Source organism: Nestor notabilis, unplaced genomic scaffold (genome assembly GCF_000696875.1).
Source record: "Nestor notabilis isolate BGI_N333 unplaced genomic scaffold, ASM69687v1 scaffold26169, whole genome shotgun sequence".
NCBI lineage: Eukaryota > Metazoa > Chordata > Aves > Psittaciformes > Psittacidae > Nestor > Nestor notabilis.
This window is the reverse complement of record NW_009945564.1, coordinates 14651-41946: the sequence shown is the minus strand read 5'-3', so window position 1 is coordinate 41946 and position 27296 is coordinate 14651. Positions and strand designations below refer to the sequence as shown.

At 35.6% G+C, this 27296-nt stretch overlaps 1 protein-coding gene across 1 annotated transcript in view; it reads right to left on the bottom strand.

Moving 5' to 3' along the window:
* PIK3C2A (phosphatidylinositol-4-phosphate 3-kinase, catalytic subunit type 2 alpha) overlaps positions 1-27296 on the bottom strand; it is a 38883-nt gene that overhangs the window by 8202 nt on the left and 3385 nt on the right. Inside the window, exons 2-23 of the mRNA XM_010022928.1 lie at positions 24795-24895; positions 23108-23265; positions 20070-20190; positions 19135-19246; positions 18476-18555; positions 18308-18371; positions 15825-15968; positions 13666-13709; positions 13367-13582; positions 13166-13288; positions 11700-11867; positions 8157-8262; positions 7251-7393; positions 6565-6753; positions 5993-6086; positions 5639-5733; positions 5091-5271; positions 4371-4475; positions 3274-3366; positions 2825-2954; positions 1137-1273; positions 275-444 (exon numbers count right to left, since the gene is read on the bottom strand). Coding sequence (XP_010021230.1) covers positions 275-444; positions 1137-1273; positions 2825-2954; positions 3274-3366; positions 4371-4475; positions 5091-5271; positions 5639-5733; positions 5993-6086; positions 6565-6753; positions 7251-7393; positions 8157-8262; positions 11700-11867; positions 13166-13288; positions 13367-13582; positions 13666-13709; positions 15825-15968; positions 18308-18371; positions 18476-18555; positions 19135-19246; positions 20070-20190; positions 23108-23265; positions 24795-24895 — 2774 coding nt within the window. The remainder of the gene's footprint in view (positions 1-274; positions 445-1136; positions 1274-2824; positions 2955-3273; positions 3367-4370; positions 4476-5090; positions 5272-5638; positions 5734-5992; positions 6087-6564; positions 6754-7250; positions 7394-8156; positions 8263-11699; positions 11868-13165; positions 13289-13366; positions 13583-13665; positions 13710-15824; positions 15969-18307; positions 18372-18475; positions 18556-19134; positions 19247-20069; positions 20191-23107; positions 23266-24794; positions 24896-27296) is intronic.

Here is a 27296-nt window from a genome sequence, read left to right as displayed (position 1 = left end):
TCCTTTTTATGTTGAGGACACCAGAAATGGACACAATACTCCAAGTGAGGTCTCACAAGAGCAGAGTAGAGGGGCAGGATCATCTCCTTTGACCTGCTGCTCACGCTTCTTTTGATACAGCCCAGGATACGGTTGGTTTCTGGGCTGCAAGCGCACACTGCCTGCTCATGTCGAGTTTCTCATCATAAGCAGGTATTATTATTATAATTATAATAATTATAAAAATATACTAAAAATCACTTCATGCTCTACGTTGCTTAGCTACAGAAAATACCTTTTAAAGCTTCCAAACATTTGTGCATGACCCAAAAATTTTCCAAAGTCAATGTGAAACATATGGCCTGTGTTTCGGAGCATTATGTTATCATTGTGGCGGTCACAAATTCCCAATACGTAAGTAGCTACACAGCACCCTGCACAAGAGTAAATGAAGTTTTCTGAAGCCTGGAAGGGAGAGAAAAAATAAATAAAAAAAAAAAAAAAATCAAATACCAGTGGGAAGAAGCATCCATGCATTCAACAGTCAATCTTGACAAGTGTAAAGTCCAAGCCAGACAAGATAGGCCATAAAATTTGCTTTTTTTCCCCAAAAATACTGGTTTTCAGATAGCATTGCAAAATACTTCAGATATGACACTTTCCAGCAAAAACAGTAATTTTGGTTTTTAATTACATGAAAAAGAGGACTTGAAGACAAATCACAAAAAGAAATAAGTATGTTAGCAGAGAGAGAAAAGGGTACAAACCTTATTTTTCCCATGTGTTGTTACATCATTGCAGTCAAAAGAAAATTTTTTGGTTTTTTTAATCCCACATGCTCCTATGAGAAGAGGCGACTGCTCCTAAACCATAGTTAAGGGCAGCCACCATTCCTCCCCATCTTAAATTTGAAGTACATTTTTTCTATTTGCAATAAAAACTCCTGATGTGAATCCTGAGAATCCATATGGCTACTTTTTAGTTATAAAAGGGATTTTCATTTGCTCTTTTTCAAGTATAGGAAAAAATTAAGTTTTCTAAAGATGTAAAACAAAAACTTAAATGCAAGATCTAGAAAAAGAATTTAATTCTTTCATAATATGGTATTTATCCCTTCTTAAAGATCTTCCAAAAAGAAGAATAGTGAAAAAACTTACTTTTTCATATTCCTCCTCTGTAGGATTATACTTTCGCAACCATTCTGCCAGAGGCTTGTCTTTAAAAGAACCTGTCACTCCATATTCCACTTGTATTTTCCTAAGTGTGTCTGAAGCAGGAACAAGCTCTACCATGCCTTTATAGAAAATATAACAAGGTGTATTTAACCATCTCCTTCAGTTACATTGCATTTTCATTATTCAGTAGAAACTTTCTTGACAATGATGGATTTTATAATCTTAGACTACCTTTTTTCAAAACCCAATTAGGTGTAAAGTTAGTGCTGTCAGTGTACTAAGCATTTTTACAGGCGATATTACAAAGCATAGCATGAAGCACATATAGTAATCCCAGTTAGGCTTTACTACAATTAGTTACAGTTGCTAGAATGCACATATAATTTATACTTTGAACAATTACTTTCTACTATATGAACTAGTATTAAGTCTTTAAGCAGTAACTGCAAATTATTTTGATGTCGACATTTCTTATACACTGACACTTAAGCAATATAGTAACTTTAACTCCCATTGAATGGTGAAACAGACCAGACTGTTGCTCCAGAAATACAGCCGTGGGTTTTACACATGGCCTTATTTTAGAGATATCATTTACTAAAAATATGTGCAGAGCTAAGTCATAAAAGGAAAAAAAAATTATCTGATTAACAGAATTTTACTCCTATCATGGCTAGAGCTACTGAAGGCAACTCTGTAATTTATGCACATCTAGTTTTCACTTTAATCCTTTAAGTACTTTAGGAATACTAATATCAGCAGCAACAAAAAAAACCCCAAAACGAACAAATATAACATGCTATGCAATCAAGGCATTGTTCAAGTAGGAAGAAAAGCCATCTGTTTCTCTACAAACCAAGTCTTACATAAATAGAAGCTTTTTGCTTAGTTTTGCCAACTTCAATTTCCAACTTTTTGATGCATTTAAGAATTTTCATCATTCTGTTCTAGTATCTGACTGAAGAAATATTTTATTTACTGTTTATCCTTCTAAAGATCTTGTGGTTCCTAGTGGGTAGCTCTAGAGAACTAGTGAAAACTAGCAAAAAAGCATGTTCAAGGTGCAGGGTGGTATTTATACTCAAGAGTTCTGTGACCTAGTTTCAAGCCTAAAAGACAGCTTCATATTCCCAAGGAACTTTTACCAGCATATGACACTAATTCTGGAAAATAGCATGTGCAGTGTGGGGTGTTTTAAACTTTTCTTCTTTTTGCATGTTTCAGTATGAGACTGATACTTCCAGACTCAAATGCAGAAGATTCCAGAGACTTTAGAATTTCAGTTTTGACTTGAGTACTTTCTTTCACCAAAACAGACTTTCAGAATCGGGATTGCTATGGCACCATTATTTTGTTGTGTTGCAGTAAGGGCATCAAGAGAAACCTTCACTTTTATCATTATGTCTGCTTCTTTGCACCACTATTCATTGACAACAGCATGCCTAATCATCTCAGGACTCAAGGAAAAATACATTTGAGTGCAACTCAGCCATCAGGAAATTCAGAACAATTTAACTTGCTATACTCTCTATTGAAGTTCCTTGCACAGAAGGCACCTTTGTCCTTCCACTGTTTCTTGGGCCTGCCTCTGCACAGGAATTTTTCACTATCGGTGTGACAAGAAATTAAAGTGGGAGAGCAAAGTTTATAGGCAGCATCTGGTTTTGCACCTCGGTCTTTTCCAGTTGAGAGGCACTTGAAGATAACCATCCGAAGATCCAGTCCTTCCTGCAGCCAGATCTTATCCATAATCTTAATCATTTGTAAAGCCAACATGTCTTGTCTTAGATCTTCTCCAACCTTAAATGGAAAAATAAGAGTTAAGAGACATGTTTTCAGCAAAACAAAACTTAAGATTTTATTTGTTTTACATTTCTAGGAAATGTATGATGCATTATGCTACTTAATTCCTCATAGCTACGCACTCCAAAAGAAATAAACTACATTTAAGCTTTCACATGTGGTAGACTTGTTTTCATATTTTATCTGTTCAAATGCTGGTTTCTAGATACACAGGAGCAACCTCACAAAATAACTAAGCTATGCCAAAGTTAATTGATACCAATGAAATAGTGCTTATCATTCAACTTTTCTTCTCCAATACACATGTAAGGCCCACCTTAAACATCACGTTGATTTCTTCTCCCAGAGGGTCTGCATTTATCAATGCAACTTTCAGTGGTACTGCATTGGAGTTGAAGAAAGAACATGCCTACAAGTAGATATAGTATTAATACTCAGAAGATATAGTATTAATACCCCAGAAAACAAGACATTCTGACAACAAGCAGTTTTGACACACAATGAGTCTATTCAGACCTTTAACACTGTGATTGTGGTGAATATGTGCTTCCTTTGAATAAAGAGCCCTTTGGCTGTTGTTTGTTGAATTCTTGTACAAAATCCAGTAGTGCAGCACAGTGACATTTTATACATTTTGAAGGGAAGAGTGAATAAAACAGGGATAAATATTTTATAAGCAGCTTTTTTTTTTTTTGAAAGCTAGAAGATAAAAAAACTGGGTATTTGTATGTTTCACAGTATTTTCTCATTTATCTGCTTTCAAATGCATACTCATGATTTAACAGTTAAAGCAGAGAAAGAAAGCAAGACAAATTGTTTTTCTACACAGGATTAAATCCAGTGTTCACAGACCTTTAGGTTCTCAGTCATGCATGATGATAATCAAGACTGTGGTTGAGCACATATTGTCAAACCATGCAGAGCTCTGGAAAAATAACTTAACTGCTTCTCCTACATTATTATTATTTGCTAGACCTTCACAATAAAAAAAAGCTACTGTCTACCTCCCTGAAATCAGTGCATCTCTTGAACACAAGCAGTAACTGGTAGTTTCACCTATTTCACACTACCTACTTACTGAGTTATATAGCCTTACTCAACTTTCTTTTTTGATTACTACTGCAAACAGGACTTTGTCACACACTTTAAATGGTCCCCTCCTTTACTATAACCAGGATTGTTGGTCTCAAGACAGGTTCTAAAGATAAAATGTTTTTAGATACATTTTTTAATACAAGGACCTGCATTGGTCTTACACAGATATTCGTATAATTTTTATCTTTGCTCAACTAATTGCACTCCCCCATCATACAGAGCTTTCAAGCACTTCAGCTGATTTTTTTCTATTTGTAAAAGCTTTGTCTATATATGTAATATTTACAAACAGCTTTTGAAACTCTGAATGAACCGTACCTTAATATTTAACTCTTTTGCCACGAGACTAGGATTGAGAGGCAAACGGCACTTGTTCTTCAAGAAGAACAACTGCACACGTTCCATGCCATTTTGCAAGGCAGCCTGCAGACCAAAAAAAAAATAAAAATAAATTACAGCTGACATTTTCTTAACTGGAGCATCTACAGAGAACTTCTGGACAAAGTAATCCTGAAGCCAATGTTTTAACTTGTCAGTGTCAAAGGAATGATAGATATTATAACTGCTGTTCTAGCTATTAAAAATACATAAGCCTAGCAGTACAACCACACAAGTTTGTGGATTTTGGTTTGCCTGTTTGTTTTGTTTTTAAAAGAACCAAATGACAGCATCCCACTCAAGCAAACTGTAAGTTCATATTACTAGCATACAAAGAGATATTCCATTCTTTTGCATAATAGGGTCATTCTTCAGCAGTAACAGGCTTAAAACCAGTTCCAGTTTATTGTACACAGAAACCATCCTACTTTCTTACCCTCTCAGCTCACACGATCTTATTTTCAGATGACAGATCTAACAATAACCATCAACTTCATTACACCACTAACTCGTTAAAATAAAGAGCAATAGATTCATAGACCTATCTATATATTATACACAACATTTTATTGAACTTCGACTAGAAAGGCAATTGCGTGGATTGTTTTGAAGGTACACTCAGTCTGATTTTCCTTAAGAATATTAGAAATACACACACACCTGCCGAGCAGATCCACTTGTTTGCTTTACTCTTTCTGCTACCATTCCGAAAAGCTGCACCAGCCTGGTCTGCTTCTCCAACTCTTCCCTCAGTCTTTTTCCACAGACTGAAAGAAAAGCTCCAAGAATTTGCTCATACCTTACACCAAACTTTGTATCATATAGTGTATCCTTAAGAAGCCTGGGGGAGAAAAAAAAAATTCTTAAAGGAAAATACTGCAGACAATGCAATGCTGAGATTAAAACAGTTTAACAAACCAGTACTATCTATATCTGAAGTTACTGATATACAGGATACACAAAGCAAGAAGTTTGTGCCTTGCAGACACACTCTGTCTTTTTATTAAAAAAAAACAAAACAAACCCCCCCCCAAAAAAACAAAAAAACCCAAAACACAACCACCTCAGGAACTACATTTTGTATATTCTGCATTACTAACGTTCAATGTTATGAACAATAATAGAGAAAGAATATTTTTTCTCCCCCTGGAAATATTAACCTCATATTAAGCACATTAAGTGCAAAATGCAACAAATAATTATCTTACCAGTATAGGTAGTGTGCTATTCGAATGCTTCCCAGTGCCCGGGCCAAAAGAAATCTGACAAGAGCACTGTCAAGGTAGGTTTCATACTTCAATGCCTAAATACAAAGAAAATAAAATATCTCTGACCTGGATTTAATTCTAGATGAATAAAATTTTGACTAATGCACAACCAGAATCAGCACAAACCCATAGGATAGTCAAAGCAATTATTTATTCGAATTATTTTCCCTCCTAGGCACTAAGGTTATTAAGAATAGACTCATGCAATTGCACTTGCGCTACCAGTGATCAGCAATTGTTTTCAGTTTTCAAAAGCAAAAAAATTCAAAGTTTAGCATAGGCAGAAAGTCTTACCTGTACAAACTGAGGCAGGAAATCTGTTAACTCATCATCACTTAATGTCTCTATCCAATTCACAGCTGTATTTCGTACTTCCTGATCAGCAAACCTAGAAAGTTGCCACAAATCCACATTAAGTTTATTCTGTTCACATAGATTTACTTAGGTTTTTTTTGACATCAGCTAGATACAAAAGATTCAATATAATGTCTTTAACAGCTCAGTAAAGGACCTGTAAGTTTAAGGCCCTTCATTACCTAAGATGCAAACACATGCATGTGTTTAGGACAAGAATACTAATCTCTCAAAACTTCACTCTTGACCGCTTGGCTGTATAGCTTGCTGTCCTGTCACAGTTTAGATTTCAGAATCCTAACCACTAGTGCTATTCTTCCGCTACATGGCTTGGTTAAGCCCACATGTATAAAGTAAGCACATATTTTTGAAATATTTTAAGAAAATTTAGCTTTTGCTATAAGAAATCTAGCAATATTTCCACAAGAACACCATTCAGAATCTTCTCCTGAAGTAGAGTCATTTAATGTACAACATACACATGCAGAATTTATTTACATTGTTTTTCTTACTTTGAATCAAGTAGTTCCAGTGCAGCTAAAGGTGATAAAGGAGGCCACTGCTGAAGTAGTGAATATATTTCTGGAAGGCTTGCCCAGTCCCAGTGAGGGGCACTAACCAGTATTTTTGGTAGGCTGTTTGTATGACTATGACAATAATGTCTCTTCTCCCACAGAAACTCTTTATCTTCTTTTGATAGTCTGCAGACAAAAGCATTTCAGTTTATAATGCACATTATAGAACATCACCTAAATAAACCCAACACTGCTTGTAATTGTATATAATTTAAAACACAAAATGGAATGAAATTGAAGTGGCCATTTCCTCCACAAAAGTCAAAACGAGAAGCAAAATAAAGCCTCAAACATTCAGGAAACAGTTGTTCAAAGTTATAATAAAGGCAGGACAAAACCAAGTTTTAGTATAATGTGAAATAAACCAAAATGTTCATGCCCCTGCTCCCTGCAAGTGAAAAACTGCCAAACAGGAACAGGCAGTCAGAAGGGTAGCAATCTTATAACAAAGAATGTTATGACACCAGCGACACAAAGCACAAGTCAATTCGTTAGGTCAGCACCATTATTTCCCCAAGTTTAATTCACTCTCTTGTTTAAGTCTCTATGGTCTTCAAAATATACTAGAATTGTATTAATTTGTCACATACAGAGAGACCGTAGCTAGAAAGAGATTAACATACCCAATAGTGTTATCCTTGGAGAGAATGGCAAGGAGACGTTGTCTCAGTGGTTTTTCTAATGCTTCTATGGAATGATGCACAGTAGTCTTTGCAGCTTGAGGAATTTTATATTCAATATCAAAAGCATGGGATGGGAAGTCAATCTAAAAAAAAGAAATTAAAAAAAAAAGCAACTCCCTTGGAACAGCAGAGAAAGCTCACCTTCCAACAACCTCAGATGTTCAGGCATCTGAACTCTTCAGTTCTACATGTGTAACAGGTTTCAGATACTGCTTCTTGAATATTTTTTTCCATCTCAATTCTTATACATAACTGTGGTCCTTAAACATAGGACAATTGTGGTTTTGCACAATCCAGTAGCTGGAGTACTCCTCAGAAATGAGGCCAGGATGCTTAGAGCGGAGACTAATCACAGAACTATTAAAATCTCCAGCAGTGGTTTCGACCCAACCACCAATATCCAACCATGTTTGGGGGCTGCTAAGCCATGCCTAACAAGATGCCTTCTCTTTGGGGAGAAATTTGAACTCTGAATTTAGAATGAGAGGTGTTTACTTTCTGTAAAGAAACTGGAATTGCTATTGTTTGGGTCTAGACGACTCCCATGTCAACATGCATTTCTATTCAAAGATTAGATTGCTTTTCAAAGAAGTCCTCTCCCAATACTGACTGCACATGCTACCAAGGCATCACCAGTTTCTCTTCTTTCAAGTCAGTGATTCAGTATCTGACTTGCCACAGCTTTCCATTCTTTGCCCATAATGTTTAGTAATCACTATTCTATACTGGCTTAGCAATATTTACACTCTCCCCAAAACTTTAACTGATCTATTGCCACTTATGTAAGAGTTAGAAGTCACAATATTCAAACAAAATATTGTCAGATGAAGTCAGAATTATATATACCTGCAATACTATTCTTTCCATATTTCCTTTCTTACTGGCCATCCCTGACACATGATGTGGATGTGAGGTCCAGAGTTGCAAGAGCTTTGTCCCACAAGTTAGCAATCTGAGAAAAAAAAGCATGCACAGTTATTAGTGTCACAATCTGTTTACTTCAACAAAATATTAGTTGTTAAAATACTAGCTGGTGAAGATCAATGGTCACTATGCGGAAACATTTCCAAAGTGTTAGTGTGGTATAGGAGGACAGTTCAAACCAAGTATGTGTTTCACAGCAAAGATAAGAATTTATCTTTTGACAACTACTGACATTCAGAAGAGAACACAGGAAATCTGTACTAGCCAATACAGTTCAGAGTTCAAAAAAAAGGAATGATGATTATCACGTGTCAAATTAATTTATTTATTTTCACTGGTTATCTTCTGTTACTTTAAGTCCTTTAAAGCACTGCATACAACTTTTAGGCAAAGAAGGCAAAGGAAAAAGTTCAATGCTGACCTAGTTAAATTAAGTGTTCCCTATTTCTTAAGGCAGAAAGGAATACTTTTGCCTCTGAGGAACAAAGTGAACACAGACACACATTCTTACCTTCTCAGAAAAAAGGCACAAACATATGAATACTATAGACATCATCACTTGCCTGGGCTTTCCACATTATTAGATTCTGAAAGCACCTATCAGATGACGCTTATATTTCCCAGTTATTCCCAATATTAATACTGTTTCAATTTGTAGTAAGGCATGACCAGGGATACTTCATAAATCAGCTAAGCAATGAATGTTAGGTACAGAAAACTTCTATCAGTCCCTAAAAATGAAAATACAGTCTCAAAGACTGACTGAAGGCCAAGCCTTAAGCACATTTTGAAAGATGTTTTAGGGTTTATGTGTTTCAAAGAAAGAGCAGTTCTTTATATGTACATATTGATTAACTGGGAGCCTATGATACCAATAAAAATTACTAAATCATGCCACTAAAGCATAACTGAACAGCTTGTTCATTTTAATAAGTCTCCAGTTTAATATAGATGCCACAACCTACTGTCTTATCTAAAAATAAAGATATTTTAAGCCACTCCAAACACACTTAACCTGAAGGGATTTTAACTTCACTATGGATTCTTCTAAAGCACTTACATGACCTTTTGTTCTCCCTATGTTTGAGTTAGCTGCAAGTTTTAGCTCCTGTTCTCAACTGTAAGTGGAGTATTTGGCTACTATCTTTTACTAAGTCTGGATTTTATTCATGTAGACTGCAAGTGGATTAGACCACTGGGATCTCAATGGATGGCCTATGCAGGACATCCAGTAAACTCTGGCACAACACATTCTATTGTAGCACTCTGCATAAGCAGAAAATACAGTTTTCTCCCAAAACTAACTACTGTGAGAACACCATGCAGCATGAAGACAAGAGAAATTTGCAATTCAAAACAAAAGCTATCTTTACAATCAAATACTGTTAAATGTGGTATTTAGATAGGAGACTGAAACGCAACATTTAAACAGAAGGCTGAAATGAGCATAATTTATGAAAAGAAATCCAAGTTTCAGTGGAGACTTCAAGCAGCTGCAGGCCACCTTTGGAATGCAGGAAATCCTAAGTGCTCAAGCTGCTAGAATCATCACCATACGAAATAGGAAATGGAACAAATAAAGTCATATCTAGAACCAGTGGACACAAGCCACATGGAAGACATAAGCAATACATAGAAATAACTGTCCAGGCAAGACTTGTTTGTCTTTCTGCAACCTTGCTTGACAATTAGATAATTTAAGCTTCCAGTGAGACCTAGACGTGAGAAGCACATGTAAATAGGAAATAGCATAAATCTTGAAGCTATTTTGCAATGGTGTGATCACTTCTGCAACATCATGCCTAATTCTGACACCTGTGGCTCAAGTCTACTGCTTAATGTTTCATTCAGTAGCTACCAAATCAATAAGCATTTTGGAATACTCTTCATAATGAAAGTTTCAAGTACAAGGCAACTTGAACAAAGCCAGGTACACTTAAATGAATAAGCTTTTAATGCTTAGTGAAAAAGGTATAATAGGATCCAGCAGCTGTACTTGAAGGAAGGCCTGTTCAAACTAGAAATATGCTTTAACACAGATGTTAATTATTCCTTTATTATTATGCTTTAAATAAATCCTGCTCAGAATCAAAAGGGATAATTTCAGAACATCCTGGGATCTCTATTACTCAAAAACAGGCTAATGGAAGAAGTGGCTTATTTTTCCTATCTATAAAACATATAAAAAACATTTATATGTTTTAAAATACATATAAACTTTAAAACAGTATTTTGATTCTCTCGCTGGCTTACATATTACCACTCTTTTATTAGATTTCAGATTTTTTAAAAAGGATTAAAGGAAAAAAAAAAGAAAAAAGAACGTATCAAAAATTCTCCAGTTTGGCTCCTATGTATGTAAACTTAGGAAACATAGAGTATTGAGTAATTTGCAGCCAAGGCAAAGATGCCTCTAAAGAATAATAGTACTTTGAAACACTGTAGATCTTAAAGGTCTTTTATTTCTAAAAATTTGAGCCATTACCATATTTTGCTCTACGATCAGGTTTGGGTGAGGGTAAGAGCTGTATTTTCCCACCTTATGACAGTTCTAAGACAGAAGTGCTTCTTTCCCAGTGACATGATAGAAGCATAACACATTGTTTACCTGCTGTCAGGACTCTGTTCTGTTTCGTATTGTACTAAGCACTATTCCTTTTTTTTGCTGAATCCAAAGCTTGCTGCAAACACGTTGTTTTGCAAGTGGAACAGGCTTCCCAGGGAAGTGGTGGAATCACCATCCTGGGAAGTGTTAAAAAACCATGCAGATGAGGCCCTCAGTGACATGGTATAGTGGTGGACTTGGCAGTCCTGGGGTAACGGTTGGACTTGATGATCTTAAAGATCTTTTCCAATCTAGTTGATGATTCTATGATTCAAAGTTGCATTCCCTGTCACCATGGCTCATGAATTGGCTGAGAAATGGTAAGTCATACTTCATCTGCTGAAATACATGAATACTGACTGAAGTGCCTTTAGCCAATATTGGGTATTAGAACTCATGAAATGCCACCTACCAAGACCATACTCCTTCAATTCAGTAGGCAGATATGTTTAATTTAATATAACTTACAGGGCAACACCTGAATGTCAGTGGATTTCTCAAAGGGTAACGAGGTGTACTTAACTGCTGCATACTTACAAGCAGTTAGTACTAACATGACCTCTTTTGGCCCACATTACTATGAATATTTCCTGCAAATAAAATTGCTTTTATCCAAACAATAATCAGCTTTCTCCAGCAGGTAAGGTTTTTTCAGCCAGTCAGATGGAAATGCTACAACACAGGACTGTGTTTTGTACCCTATTTAATTGAGGGTTTTATTTCCAAAGCAATACAGTTTAATGAGTCTTACTTTTATCATAGTCTGCTACATTCAGTGGCAGATAAGCAGTTTCTCTAATTATGGGAGTGGAGTAAGCTTTATATAGAGTAATAATCTTACCCATGTTTTGGATACTTACCGCCTAAAATCAAAAAGAGGCAAAGAAACCTGACCCAAAATTTCTGGACCTTTTCTCTGTTTATTTGAGTCAGGAGAACTCCCACTACTTTGATTTAAGATTCCAAACAAAGTCAGAAATAAGACTGATTCCAAAGGCAGCTGTGAAATTTGGATGGGGAAAATTATTCTGTAAAATAAAAGTATTAAAAATAAGTCAGAGGAAAAAGACAGGCTTATATGTATAATCCTTCCATGTGTCTTGCTTTCAAAAAGTTCATTAACACTGAAGAACAAGTGTTAAATTTCCATGCAGTCATATTCTACTCCGCTTTATCTCCCACATCAATAGTTTGAAAAAACTGCTAAACTACACTTCGGTAGCCAGATTTTGAACAACTCTTTTTAATCTTTGTCTATTAAATTACATTCCTTACACAGAACTGCACTGTCAGGCATAACCAGTCTTCCCACTCTACTCACTAGGACAACACAGAGATCCATGTTAGCTAACTCTTAACCTCTCAACCTCTCAGATTTAAAGAGTCAGCTGACAATAGCTTCTCATCCAAATGAAAGCATCTCTTAAGAACTCCTGAAAGCTACACTCAAATGGTACAAACCCAATACCCATAAAGAAAGCACGTGAGGAGCATACACCTCACTCAGCGATTTAAACTCAGATTTTTGCTTACACTGCTTCTATTGCTTAAAATGTTCTTTGATTCTTCTGTAACACATCAAAACACCATTTTAAAAGTTATCACAACGTATGACTAAGCCAGTTACACTATAAAACACTGCTTATAGCCTGCTTACAGTAATTGTAATCTATACATCTTCCGCTGTAATACAGTGGTATCTGCCAGCAAAAGATCTGAAAATTAATCCCTTGAGTCATCAATAAAAACACAGGTAGTTGGAATACTCTCTGAAGAGTCAGGTATTCTAGAACCTGAAACTCTCATTCCTGATGTGAAATCATTCCCATATGCTATAGACAGATACTCTTAAGAACCTATGCATCTGCTCTCTTTATAGAAATAATCTTAAATTAGATTTTTAAATTCAGACACAAAGTTGTTACAATGTAGTTGGAATTAAAAGTGATTCAATATTAATGTTAGTAAAAGTGAGTTCCTTCTCCTCCCTATTCACATACTTTGAGCATTGCTTACAAGCAAGTTCTATTCATCTTTAAGCAGTACAAACTGTTCCCATTACAAGTAATGTTATGACCTTCCCAACTCCTTAAAGTGCATACGACAAACACATTAGCAGAAGGCACTTGTCCAACATTTCCATTCCCCACTTTTAAAATCAGTAGTGAAATATCATTTGGAATATTATATCTGATTTTGGTCAGTATGTCTCACACACTGTTCTTTTAGCACTTCAAATGGAATCAGAAGCAAGAGTTCCTTAAATGACTAAGTACTAGCTAAACTGAAATATTTTGCTGAGTTTTAATGTGCTGAAGTCACTTACAGTTCATCCCATTTAATCAAGTAGAAGAAGTTCTTGTATGTGCCAACTTTCTTGGACTGAACAGGTTTAAACAGATCCTTTCCATTATGGGTCAGAGAACAAATCAAGTAGTATTTTTCATAACTGGACAAGGAAAAGAAAGTAAATTAAACAAAAAATAATCTGTAAAAGGATGAATTTTACAATTAATAAATTACTCACTTTGATACCCAACCAGAAGAAATTCCATGAGCAGCAAATATTGTGAATTGGAGGTGTTCTGTGGCAGTCCATGCCTCCTTCGTACCCTTACTATCTTTTGGAGAAGTTGCTGCAGAACTGCTACATGAATTCATGTGGAGCTGCAGAAGGGCTTCAACTGCTCTTGTTAACTGGTCTATACTCACTTTCAGAGGGTTTTCAGGCTGCAGTGAACCTAAATTAAAATTTATCTTTAATGCATATGTTCCTGAACAGCCACCTGAAAGCAGTTTTTAAATAAAATTGAAAAACTTTACTCACTAGATGAGCTCTTGCTAGTGTCATCACCACACTTTAACGATACCTGCACAGTGAAGTTAAAGCAAACATCAATACCAAGAAACCCATAGTAATTTTCCATTTGTCTTATATATCACATACAGAAATCACAAAACATCTGAATTAGGCCCATATTTGGGCTTAAGAGTTAACTGACAGCATCACAGTTTCCATATCATACCGCAACTGTTCACCGAGTTCAAAAGCTCACGGTTTTTTTCAAGTCACAACTATTGTGATACTTTTTATGAACTTTTAAAAGGCACAGTACACTGGAATACTGCTCAGAACACCCTGGCTAGAGACAAAACTTGGCCAATACTGTTACAGATGAATGCAGAAGCTGTTAGCTCTATTACTCAGCAATTTAAGTCTGAACAGATGTTTGTGGCATTTGTTAAGGTATCTTCTGTAAGCGGATTTACTATAAGTTTATTGAATAAAAAATGTTAAACAACTGAGAAAACTGAACAGTAAGTACTGTTACTTTGTGCTATCTGCTGTGTTTGCTTCATGGTCTGCTAGAATTGAAGTCTAAACATGATACAGTATTACAGCAATGTCTGTGCTCAACAAGGACACTGTCAAAGCCAACAGGTGACAAACAAATTACAAGAATTTACTCCTTCTAGTAAGGAACGGTTTCAGGCCTAATTCAGCTTCTGATAAAACTAAAATTTATAATGAAAAGCGAGTTTGTGATTTAAAACCAAAACCCAGTGAAATTCCTAATACTTCAGAGAAAGTCTAAGCAGCTTGCCAGAATTGCTACTGAAGAATGAAATTTCTCCTTTTGATCTATTAATTGAGCATCTTGTCAACTTTAAGTTTTAATTACCAAAACTTCACATTCTTACAGAAAACATGCAGAAACTTAGGGGGGGAAAAGTTGTAGAAATCACATCATTTTCGCCTTTCAGAAAGGCTGCCATATGTTTCCACCGTACTTGTTAAGTAGTCCAAGTACTTTTGGATGACAGGATACGAAACTGTTGGAACAGCACTATACATCTGATTTTTGACTTGAGAATGTATTGCTTTCTTTTACTTTTTGCTCACTTCTAACCATGAAACAACTACTAAAAAAGAACCAAACAATATCTTACAAAAGGCTTAGATGCAACTGTGTCCAATCTTTATAGCAATTTCATTTCTGAAAACAAGCCCTACATGCCTTCATAGACATTACTGTTTAAGCCAATGTTCATCACAAGAGAATTGCAGGGGTTTACTGATTTTCAAATTCTACTGGGATAGCATTATTTTTGGAATTTATTTTTACACTGTAATTTTGACGGCTTTCTTCTATCTAAAAACAAACATTGAAGAAATACTTAATACATTATTCCACCAAATTTTCTTTATACAACTTCTGAACTTTCCTGCAAGAATTTTAGTTCTAGCAATAACTGTATCTGGTCTATGCATTTTGCAAGACTTCTGTTCAGTATTACAAATATATCACAGAACTGATGAAGCCCAAAGTAAATAGAACAGCACATGAACCACCACTCTAATAAGGCAGCGGGACAACAGAAACAGCATTACAAGGCTACTTCTTATTTGCACACTTCTCCACTAGTGACTGTTTTGACATCATGCCTTGAGACCAATTCTGGTCAAGGCAGTTTTATAACCAAAATCTATGCTATTCGAGAGATTTTATTTTTGTCCATATACTCAGGAATGCAGGAGTTTGAACTGTTACGAGTTTTAAGATGCTATTGCTATTCACATAAATACTGCACAGAAAATGCATTATGTGAATTCCTCCTTTAAGCATAACTGCGTTGATTTTAGAGGGCATGAGCTAGCTGCCAGTTTCCCTCGGTCAGATTTAGTAGCATCTGCTGCAACACAAGTCTGTAGTTACAGAATGAGTATTTCAAAATAGTTTTAAAAAAAGTCACTATTTGGAACAGGACAGGATTCCAAAAGCAAGCAGTTAATGCATTAACAGCAAAGAGATGTTAAAGTAAAATGGAAGATATCAGGTAAAATAAAAAGCAAAAAACAACAAACCAAAACATAACCCTGAATACACTGTTGCTGGTATTTTCAGCTATGAAAGATTATGAAATAGTATTTATCAGTGTTAAAAAGCATACCTCAGAATACAATTTATAGTGCCAAAGTTTACCTCAGCATTTTTAGTCCTTGGAAGGTTAACAGCCCTTCTTAGCTTCTTTACTGATTCCGTTATTGCAGGAGTCTCTACACAATCCAATGTAGAACAGATTTTTCTGACAGTCTTAATTACATGATCTACTGCTTTATGCTGGTTCTAGTAAGAGAGAGATTGATCTGATCATGATTGTGAAACCCAGTACTGCTTTAATTTTTATATTTCTTTTAATAGAATGTATTGCCAAGAAAATTTCATTATGACGTGCATATCTCAGTTACATTAAACTGTGATGAAACAATTAAACAAAAACCTCAATATTAAGAACTACCCTATAGCACAGTTATTGATGCCAAAAACATACTAGTATGGATTCTAGTATGGGGTCCTGGGAAACGTTGAGGTTTCCAATTATTTTTTCTATTAAGCTGTTGGCAGACAAGTATTATTGAATAAGCTATTAAGCCCAAATTTGTCATGGCACAGTAAGTATAGATTAAAAAAAGGATATTCAATTAGAGTGAAGACGGAATGCTAAAAAAGCAGCATTTTAATTTCATCCCTCTCAAAACAAGCAAATAGATTTGAATTACACTTACACTATGGTATAACTTCCATAATGGAACTTCATCTTTTTTATTTCACTTTAATACACTATTGAAAAGAAGTTTGTTGCAACTTTTGCCTTACATATTATTTAATTTAAATGGTTCTTCCATATGCAGCAAATGCAAAATGTCACCTTGGAGAAGGAAAGGAAGTGGGGGTTGCACACTTCACAGGAATCTTTTTTGTTTGCTTTTTAGTATAAACATGGTCCTATTCCAATTTTAAAGACAACACGCAGAAGATGAAAATATATGCTTCAAAATAACTGTTTACTTTTTAAAGGCTTTATGTATATGCTTCTTTCACAATTACTTATAAGCACTTACAACTAAATAAGAGGGATTAGTGTAATATGCCCTCAAAATCTAAACTGATTCCTGGCCTGCATCATCCCTGTCCCCCACCAAACATATTCCCATGACCTTCCTACAAATTGGTAACAAAGAAGCCATTTGAATCAAAAAGTTTTTCAATTGGGAGTTACATGGCAACAATTAACTTTGTCCTGGTAAGAAAATAACCACAGAAGTCAGAAGACACTGTAAATATTTAAGCCATACTTTCAAAGCTAACACTTTAAACATAACAGCTGTTTTGACACATGAAAAGCAAAATTTCCACTGCTATTTTCCTCACAGATTCTCAAATTAATCCGAATAAAACTCAAAGGCTATGCACAAGTTATTTATGGATTACTTTATCCCATTTCACTGATTAGCAAGCTTCAGCTACTGAATATGTACGGGAATTCACTTCAGTAAGTGAAATCTGAAATGCAGTAACTGATGATATTTGAACCTGATCATCATCACCTACAAGCTACATCTCCCATCCTTAAAAAGACTGTAGAAGGAGCAGAACATAAGTCTGAATTGAGCTGTTTTGCATTCCTCACCTCAGCCTGTGAAATCACAGTTAAACAAGCAAGCTGAAGCAGCTGCAAGAGCAAAGCAACAAAACCACCACCATATCAAGGAGCAGTAACATCTCACTCTTCTACAAAAAGATCATATTTAAAATTACCCTTGAGAACATGGTGAATCACCATCAAGGTAATTAAATAACATCAAGGGAATATGTAAATAGTGGACATCAGCTTGTTCAGGCCTGCATTCCTTTGAGAGGCAAACAAACATAGTAGAAATGAAGAGTATTGTAATTAAGTCATTAATTTCAAGACTGTTCTTATAGAAGCTGTTTAAGAAACATAGTAAGCAAATGTTTGAGAATTTATGTCTCCAAGTTCCATTATCATGAGTTAAACTAAGCTTCTCCTTTTAGAAGGAAGCATCTTCAGCTAGCCTTTGCATCTGGGAAATCATTCCAACTTACTCTGCGTGCACAACGTTTTAAGCTACCTATCATACACTGAAATAGACAATGATTTTGATAGCATATTTTAAAGTAATCCAATAGTGCAGAATAAGAAATTATCACAGTTTGCGTAAAACTTACTTGTATGATCCAAGCATACTTCATTTACAACTCCCATTCTACACAACAGTTACTGCTCACCTGTGTAGATTCTTATCTGTTAACAATATATCATTTATGGCTGACAACTGACACAGTCAGGATTCAGACCTTTTCCCTATTCCTGTAAATTAATCTCCTTCAGGATTTTTGAGAAAAAAAAAATGTTATTTTGCACTCCAGGACTTGGAATATACATTTCTAATTCTGATGATTAGGTAATAATCAGTTTTCAAGAAAAGCTAGGAAGAAAAGAGGAAAGCAATCTAAAAATCCATGATTCCAAACTTATATTTGACAGCTTGTTCAGATCTCGGTTACCCCAAGAATATCTGCAAGTCTTCTTCCCCCAACTATCTCATTAATAAACTTTCTCATGCTACTTTTGGTTTAGCAGTAACTTAAAATTACCTTACCTCATTTTTAAGAGCTATGTTAACTTGCTTGTGATATACATCAAAAAGTTCTTCAATAGAAGACCTACAAAAAATAGTAGTTATTGATCATAAATACAAGAGTATAACATAACCTTGGTCAGATATTCAGCAGTGGGCTTGACTACTAAAATAACCACATAACATTACCTTATAATAGGCTCTCTGAAAGGCTTTTCTACTTTGTAGAGGTGTTTGGTTAGATGTATGGGTGTTCTGTCATCATCTTCCTGCATTAAAACATCAGAAATGTGAGAACTGGATTTATTATCTATAATTTCTAATACTGTTTTATAAGTTTCATTACTAATATCCATGCAGTAAAAGGACAAGGTAGAAAGTGATATCTTCAAAGGGAAAAAGAAATAACTAATTAATAGCCTATGAAGCATGTACATATTGGGGCATGGGGAAGAGGGAAGATACAGCAAACAAGTGCTTAGCTATGCAGAAATCAAGTATTTCTCCCTTCATCTATGATGGTCTGATACATACCTAATTAAACTCAAAAACTGTTCTCAACTTTTATTTAACTCAAAATTTTGTTGCTCGTCTTTTCAGACCCCAAGTTTACTCCAAACAGTTGCATACATTTTCCAGCTATAGTGTTTGGTCTAATAAGAAAGATCATCTGCAGTTATATAATTTGCCTTGTGAAAATTTAGTATGTATTTCAATTTCTCTTACTGTAAGAGGATACAGTTCCCAACACCAAGCAGACATACTAATTTGCAAACGCCATCAACTCTGATACAAACTCCTAAACTCCTGGTGAGTTACACTGCTGCTGCAGTTTAGGAGGTACTTACTGTTCGTGCAAGATCGCTGCATATCACGCTATTGGTCAAGAGCTGCAGTTTAATTTCTGTATCCCACTTCCGACAGTTCTGAATGTATTCATGACTTCCTATGCAGTGCTTACTGTTAAACAAAAGAAAGCTACAGATTACACCAAAAGTATGCAGTGTTTCTCAAAGAAAAAAAACAAAAAACAAACTAAAACCTCACATGGAATATTTAAGGCAACCTGTTGGCTCAAAATAAGGAAATGGTGAATCAACCTCCACAACATACTACTTGATCTGATTTTTACTTCTGCGGAAGTTTTAGTATACTATTACAGATACCTGTACTTTGGCTAAAGCTCTTAACTACTGTGGCTAACATGGAAACCAAGTATTCTAACCCAAAAAACTAACAGAGATTTGTAAACCACTAGTTCGGGAGAGAGAGGGAAGGAGGGGGGGGGAGGGCGGAGAAGAAGAGGGAAAGAAAAAACAAAACAAAACACCCAACCAACAAAATCACCCCCCACTCCCCAATCCAAGCAAAAACCAAACACCCAAACAAAAAAAAAAAAAAAAAAAAAAAGGAAACCAAACAACACAAATTATTAGGAATCAGAAGTCATCAGTAATATTTTCATGGTTGCTAGAATTTGAAGAGCAGCTGAAAACTACGATATTCATCTACAGAAATGCTCTAGAAATCTGCATCTGAAAAAACTTGTTTGTGTTCAACACAACAGATGGCAGATTAGAAGAGATTTCTAGGAAGGTGTGGAGAACTCACTCTGCTGCATCCCAGAGCAACTCTAAAGATTTCTGATCTTCGTGCGAAGTGTGACTCTTCCATGTTTTTAAGATTTCTGCTTTCACACATTTAATTGTTAAAGACATACTTTCCAGTAACTGTGCCATGAAAAAGCATGAAGTTAAATATTAATGAAGAAGAGTTTGCTTACTTCTGTAAAACTTCTTCTTGGCCACAAACTTTCAGGATATAGCTGCCAATATCCACTTCATTCAAATCATCATGCACCCAGCAAAGCGCCTGCATTATTATAAGCTCAACAGGGGAACTCACTGTTTAAAGAAATTACATCTAAAAGTTAAATATAAATCAAGTAATACTAACAATTAGTCACTCACAAACTGTAGTTATTTAATGCAATTTATTTTTATACTTGTAGGGAAGACTTGTATGCTTTTATAGTCTCCTAAATTTCATAGTCTGAGGTCTTCACCTTCTGTTATTTTGTGGGGTTTTTTTTTCCTTCTCCTCAGGAAGAAAGGCAATTATAAAACCTGCCTGTAGTTTAATAAACAAATAAAGTAGCGTAGTCAGTTGACCGAAACTACAAAACCAGTCCTTGGCCTGTTTTCCAGGAGTTTTTAGATAATGACAGCCTTTGCTACTTAGTTGAAAAATAATTTTCTGAAGAGTTGGAGATGGAATTTCTCTATTTGCTCTGCTTTTGAGGAAGTCAGCATTAGCTGAAGCAGAGGCAAATCCTACTGAAAGTTCTTTTTTCCTTTTCCTTTCCATTTGTTGAGGCCAGTTTCCACATTGTACAGATCAGAACTCAGAAAGCATCACCAAGCCTTTGCAAAAAGCAATTCTACCATTACTTTAAAGCTCCAAATGCTTTTTCGAAAACAGTCCTTCTCTTCCATCCAGCAACTGAGTGAAAGAAAGAATCCCAATCAAACCCAAAATCAATTCTTCCACAGCCGCCAGCTGTCACTGATGAAAAATACGGACATATTTAACACCATAAACATTTTAAACACAAAATGTTCTCTACCCATCCCTACCTAGTTTCTGATCTTCCTAAATCATTTGCAAACCATGTCAATAAGTGCCTCAAAATTCCACAAAAAACACTGTACAATTATCAGTACCTTCAGACTGTTTTGTTTTTTTCGTCCTCCAGGGACCTTACTAATTTTCCCAAATCTTCTTCAGAAAGAAATGTTACTATTAAGGTGGATACAGAGAGGTAACGTCACAACAGTATTTTCTACAAGACAACCCAAGTGCTTTGTTTCAGTAACAGATGACTGATTATTACAAGCATAAAGGTATTCGATATCATACGAAGAACAAGTATGTGGAATTCGAGAACAAGCAATGATAAGAAGTACGAATTCAGAAACACATTCCAACTCATTATTAAGGCCTGCTAACTTATTCATCTAGAGTGAAGCTCCTGTACTACCTTCACCAGATAACATAGTGGTGGTCAGAGAAAAAAGATATAGTAACAGTTTATAGTTACAGGCTGCATCAGCAAAGGTCTGCCAGTCCTGCAAAGCCTAGTGGCATAATGCAAAGATACCACCTTCTACCCTGCCCTCCATCTTACTGGAAGACATTAATTTCTTAGTGACACACTGTAATTATTCAGGTAGACTTGCACTTCCATGAGAAGTCTAATAAACAAATGCAAAATGAATAGGTATACCCAAGATAAGCTCTGAAGTTAATCTGTTTTCCTCCTGGATCCTTTCTACATATTGAGTTGTGAGAACACTGACAGGCTGCAGCTCCTTCTGACTAGGACTGAAAAGCTGTACTTAAGTAGTTCTAGCATTAGAATGGTAAGGTATGCAACAACTTGACCAAGAACAGAAGGAATTAAAGGAAGAGAATAACTTTAAATACATCTATTACTAGTCACATAGGAGATACAGATACCAATCTTTCACAGGCTATGTAAGGTAAGGAGTTTTTACTGTGATTAGTATCAGCATCAGATAAAGGAAGAGAGCAGAGAGCACAGAATAAGATATGTGGGGCTAAAATGCAAAATACATTCCAAGATATTCACACAACTTGCAGAAATAAGTGGCTGAAGCCATAACAATTTAAGTGTGCTACCAAAGCCTTTGTAGGAAAGGATTAAGCCTGTAGTATTAGGAAAGTATAACCCCAAGGATGAAGGGCAGAAACCCTTCCTAGGCTACACTTAAATTCCACCTGATTTCTTAACAAAAGAGTATAAAATCACAGCAGAATAACTATAAGGTCTAGCAAATTAATATAGAATGAAAGCATTTATGCTTTGAGAACTTGTTTTCAAATGGAGCAGCTAGCTCCAGTGAGTAATAGAGCAATTTCATATCTTTTGAGAACAAGCAAGTCTAAAGCATCTAGACTGTTACAGAACCAAATCATAAAAAGCCACCACACCACAGATCCTCTACCAGGTGTCACAGTCTGAGAATGGGAACCCCCACAAGGGCTAAAATACTACAGATTAGAGAAGCTAAGAAATAAGTTGCTCCGAGGCAATTCATCATCAGTTATTTTATCACCATGAACTGCCAGAATTGGACAGCATCCAGAGTTACAGCCTTTAGCACAAGCATGCTGTGCAGTCTTGACTGCACAGAAAATACGAACAAGGTAAAAGTTCCACCCCAAACTAACTATTACTCCTGGTTACCCATAAAATTGGGCTGGCCAGTTGTGGCACAGTGACAGTATTATTTTTGTGTTTGTGTTCATAAGCATGTGTTGAATTTGAGTAATAGATAATTTTCATGTTTATTCTTATTTCCCAACAGTAATATGTCTGAATTTAGATAGCCTGCAAGAGTTTATTTGAATACATGTTAGTATGTTGAAATAAAAAACTAAAGGTAAGAATCTGGATCCTGATGTTGTCATCCCCTCAATTACCATAAAGTAGGTCAAACTCTTGAAAAACTGTTTTAACATTCCCAGCTGTGGATAGAATAGTGCTTCCAGTTTGCTTGTCCTTCCTTTTCCAAATAAGATTTCAATTTGTCAGCTTCTAAATATTTTCTGATGGAGGCACTGACCCAGAATTAGGTTCCTCCTTCAGTTACCTTTTCCACGTTCCCCACATGTAGTCCATTCACCTGAGACCCAGGGATTACAACAACTGAAAGCCATTGGCCAGGACTGAGTGTACACTTAATCCACCTTTCTAAGCCTCACAAGCAAACTCCAGTTTAAAAAGAAGAAACATACCATCACACGTGAAAGTTACTGGTTGCTGGAATTCTTCAATTTCTATAGAAACTTTAATACTGGCACTCTCCCCATTTATATTTCTTTGCAGCATGACTGCACTCAGCACAAAGCCTGGATTTGTTTGCTGATTAGCATACGGAAACTTGGTCCTCAATCTGAAAGTAGAGAAGGTTTATGAAACACTGCAATGGATAAGTCTAAGACTAAAGTAAAATAACATGGTAACAACCACAAACCATAACAGTAAAAACTACCTTTTGCTCTTTACCTAAATTGCATGTACAAAACACCATTTAATTTTTCTGCTGTCAACAGAACATTCCCCAGAGTAATTATACACATAGTAGTTAGACAGGAAAAAAATACTAGCTTATAATTAGGCAGGTTTTCCATAGAGCTTAAATATTTAATAGGTCAATGCTTACAGGACATACTCAGCTTCTGTAAAAACTAAGCCCTAAAACAGTTTTTAAGAAGCTAAACAATAGCATTTGTTAAAAAATATTTTTAAAAAGAGTAATTTCCTTTATGTGCAAGAGGCCACAAAACTCTTTACATGCTTCATTTTTTGGAAGTCTAATCTGAACTTGGATACTATGCAGAAAGTAGTTATTCCAAGTCATGGACGTTGCATTTTAAGAACAGGGTCTTGAAAGAAAGGGCAACAATTAGATTTAACTAGAAACTGTTGCAACAAGCCTCTTTTATGTGAGATGTGTCTTAATGTTGTTCATCAGTAATTTTCATATGAATTCTCATTGGTTTTATGGAGTTTGCTTTTCTTCTTGTAAACATTCCTGGTTTTAGAAGTAGCTGTTATCCTTCAGATTCAGAAATCTCTATTTCCCCCACTATTTCTTGGATTTTGATCTTTAGAGGAAAGAAGACAAAGCTCCTCATTTGTCTTCTAAAGGAAGCAAGCAAAACAAAACCAAAACCCAGAACTCATTTAATTGTGGCAGTAAGCAGAAACAAAACAAAGAAGGAGCATTCTGGGTTATCAAGTTCCACCTTCTCTGGTACGACCTTAAGAAACTTCACCACCTAATCGAAGTAGGAATAAGTTTGAAGGTTTTATTTGTCCTAGAATTCCAGTCATGGAAGCAATAAAAAGGAGAGCATTTAACAGCTGGAAAGCCATTGCATGACAGGATTTAGTGAGGTGTATCAACTAAGGAAAAAAAAAAAAACACCAACCCAAAAAAACCTTCAAATTCTTTCGAAAGAAATTGTATTAAAAAGATAGAAGGAGATATAGAAAAATAGTTTGAAGCTAAAAAGGTATTATAAAAACAAAGGGAAAAAACCAGGAAAATCAAAGGACCAAATGAATAAAGAGAAAATATGATAATCCAAAAACCCCAGTACTGAAAACCTTAACAGTCTGTTGCATTCTTAGGGTGGAGGGAGGAGCTGGGGAACAAAAACAGCCCCAACACAAACAAAAGCAACAACAACATAAAAAAAAGCCCACCACAACAAAAAAACAAACAAGACAAAACCAGGAAAAACTGGGATAAGTTAAAAAAAAAAAAAAAGGAAAAATACACATACTGAAATCTAACCTATCAAGCAAAAAAGATAGGACTGGCCCTGTCAACCTAACTGCAAATTAATTATTCATGGTTGAGCTTTTTTTTTGTTTCTCCTTCCAAAAGCTGATTTGTGTTCAGAAATTTCTTACTTTGTAACTGCTTGAGAAAATGCTGACAGCTCTTGATTCTGCCCTTCAATTTCTTGGAGAAGCACGTTTTCTGTCAGCATGCCAGTGGTCCCATGGTCTTTCTGCAACTCAAAGATAATACAGTATTTAAATAGCCACAAACATATTTCTATAGCCAGCAAAGCCATGTGTAGATGAAAGATTTCCAAGAGTCTGAGGTACACTATTAGTTTCATGTCAAGTTCTACAAGGAGAAAAATGCATATAGCTACTAAATTGAAAAGCATTAAGATTCACTGGACTCTTATGGAAGGTAATTTATCTGACAGCATCATTATCAGTTAAGATGAGGTTGCAAGCAGTTCCTGAGCTCTCGGCAGTGACCTGTTGCATTAGAATTTGGTTAGATTTTGCTGAACCAGAAGAGGAAGGCAAACGTTTTTTTTCCTCCACATCTACGATTCAGCCTTCAGTGTAGTTCCAGAAAGAACCATGACGCGAGTTCTGCCCGCAATTACCTTTTCCTACAAAGCAGGAAAAGATAAATTGTACACTGGAAGGAAATAGCATTCAGAACACTAAGCTCAGAACTAATCTCGTCGTATGAAATGACTGCTGTTTCAGTCCCTTATGCCATGTGCACTCGCCAGCTCACAAATATGTAAACCACAATCTTTGATGTATCCAATCTAATACATAATTGCAAAAAGAGAACTGAAATTTCAAACAACAAAATCCAATAAACTAAAAAAAACAAACCCCAAAAAAACCACCAAAAAGCAAAACCAAACACGACAACAAAAACATAAGCAAACACAAACAAAAAACTGCAGAAGTTTTTAGTCCATATCAATTTCTGATGCAATTCACAATCCAGCCATACAAATGCTAGTGTGAGCAAAAAGCAGAGAGCAACTGGAAAAACCAGTGAGGCTGAGGTGGAACTCAACTGCCTGTAGTCTAACAACCACCACTAGCCTGAAGCACTCATGAAACTCCAGCCAGATGCTCCCTGCAATAAATTGATCATTAAGGGCTTGCTCATGTCCAACCCAGGGTCATTGCACACAGAAGATAACGCCTTCTGACCAGTTACATTTTACATCCACAGCTTTTACAATGCTTATAGAAACCAGGGAGGAGAAACAAAAAAAATAAAAGCAGACTACAGTTCTGAAAATCATCACAACTTACTCTTATTTGAAATAGTGATTAACTGCTTAACTAGTATGTGGGTTACTTCTTATTAGCTGAGCATCTGATTTCACTGAGCATATCATACATTGTAGTTCAATTACACTCCGAAGATGGGTGTCAAATCTGTAACATGCTAGGGACTGTCAGGTCTTTTCCTTTTAGCACTTTTTTTTTTTTCATATTAACTTGTTTAAATAGTATAGCCTAAATTTGGAAAGGCTAATATACCCAACCCATAATTGCTACTTCAATTGAATTTAAACCTAGTTATTTCAGCTAAAATATTGGTTTCATGAACACTGACAGTTCAAAAGGATAAATGCTATGTAATTGGGGATTAGCCATACCATGGGAAGCAGCAATTAGACAAGGAGGCCATCAAGCCACAAAACCTGGAATAAGATTCAGAAGCATGATTAATACCTTAAATTTAGAAAGGTTTTTCTACTCTAGTATCTCAGACAAGTTCCACCACATAAAAATGCTTCTGAGCAACTGCAGGAGACCTGTGCACAAACCTGTGCAATCTAGCATATGCATTCTTTAAGCAGTTACATAGTAACAAAACAAAAAAATCATACAAGGAAAAGGAAAGTTAACATATCAAGTGAAAGGTAAATACCTTTGATAAAGGTGCAACTAACTGCTGGTGAGCACTCAACACCAACCACAATGTTTTCTCTATTTAGGAACTCCTTTTTAACTAAGCTAAGTAATGCTACAATTAAGTACTCAAAGCACGTTGCAACACTAACTAGAGTATAAAAGCACCACATAAGTGGATTACTTAAAAGTCACACCAGTGGTGCAGCGTTGCATCTTCTTACCATTATGTAACACTTTTGAAATATTTACAGCAAAACTTGCAGGTTATTCCGCTGTTAATTTCAAAGAAGTTTAGGGACCTACAAGGCAATTGTGCACATGCAAACTTAGCCAGAGTAAACAATAAATTCCAATGTAATGAGGAAAGAAAAGAAAAAGGTTTATTTGGTTGCCCACAGTTGACCTCAGGGTCACATTTGGCTAAGAAACAAAAAATAATGTTATTACAGATATGTACTGATGATAATTAGCTCCTCATGGAAAATTACAAACATATCTCCTTGGATTTTTAGCTGCATTTCAATACTAGTTTTTGATCACTTTTTGGAAGATTATTTCAGGAAAACAAGCTTTGATAAACTAAGTAATCTATTTAAAAATCAACTTGACTCAGATATTTAGGGTTTTGAGCAACAAGCAGGATTTGAATTTCTTTCACTTCTAGATGAGCAAATCTAAGAAGTGCAAATGCTACCAAACAGAAATAACTTTTAAGAATGG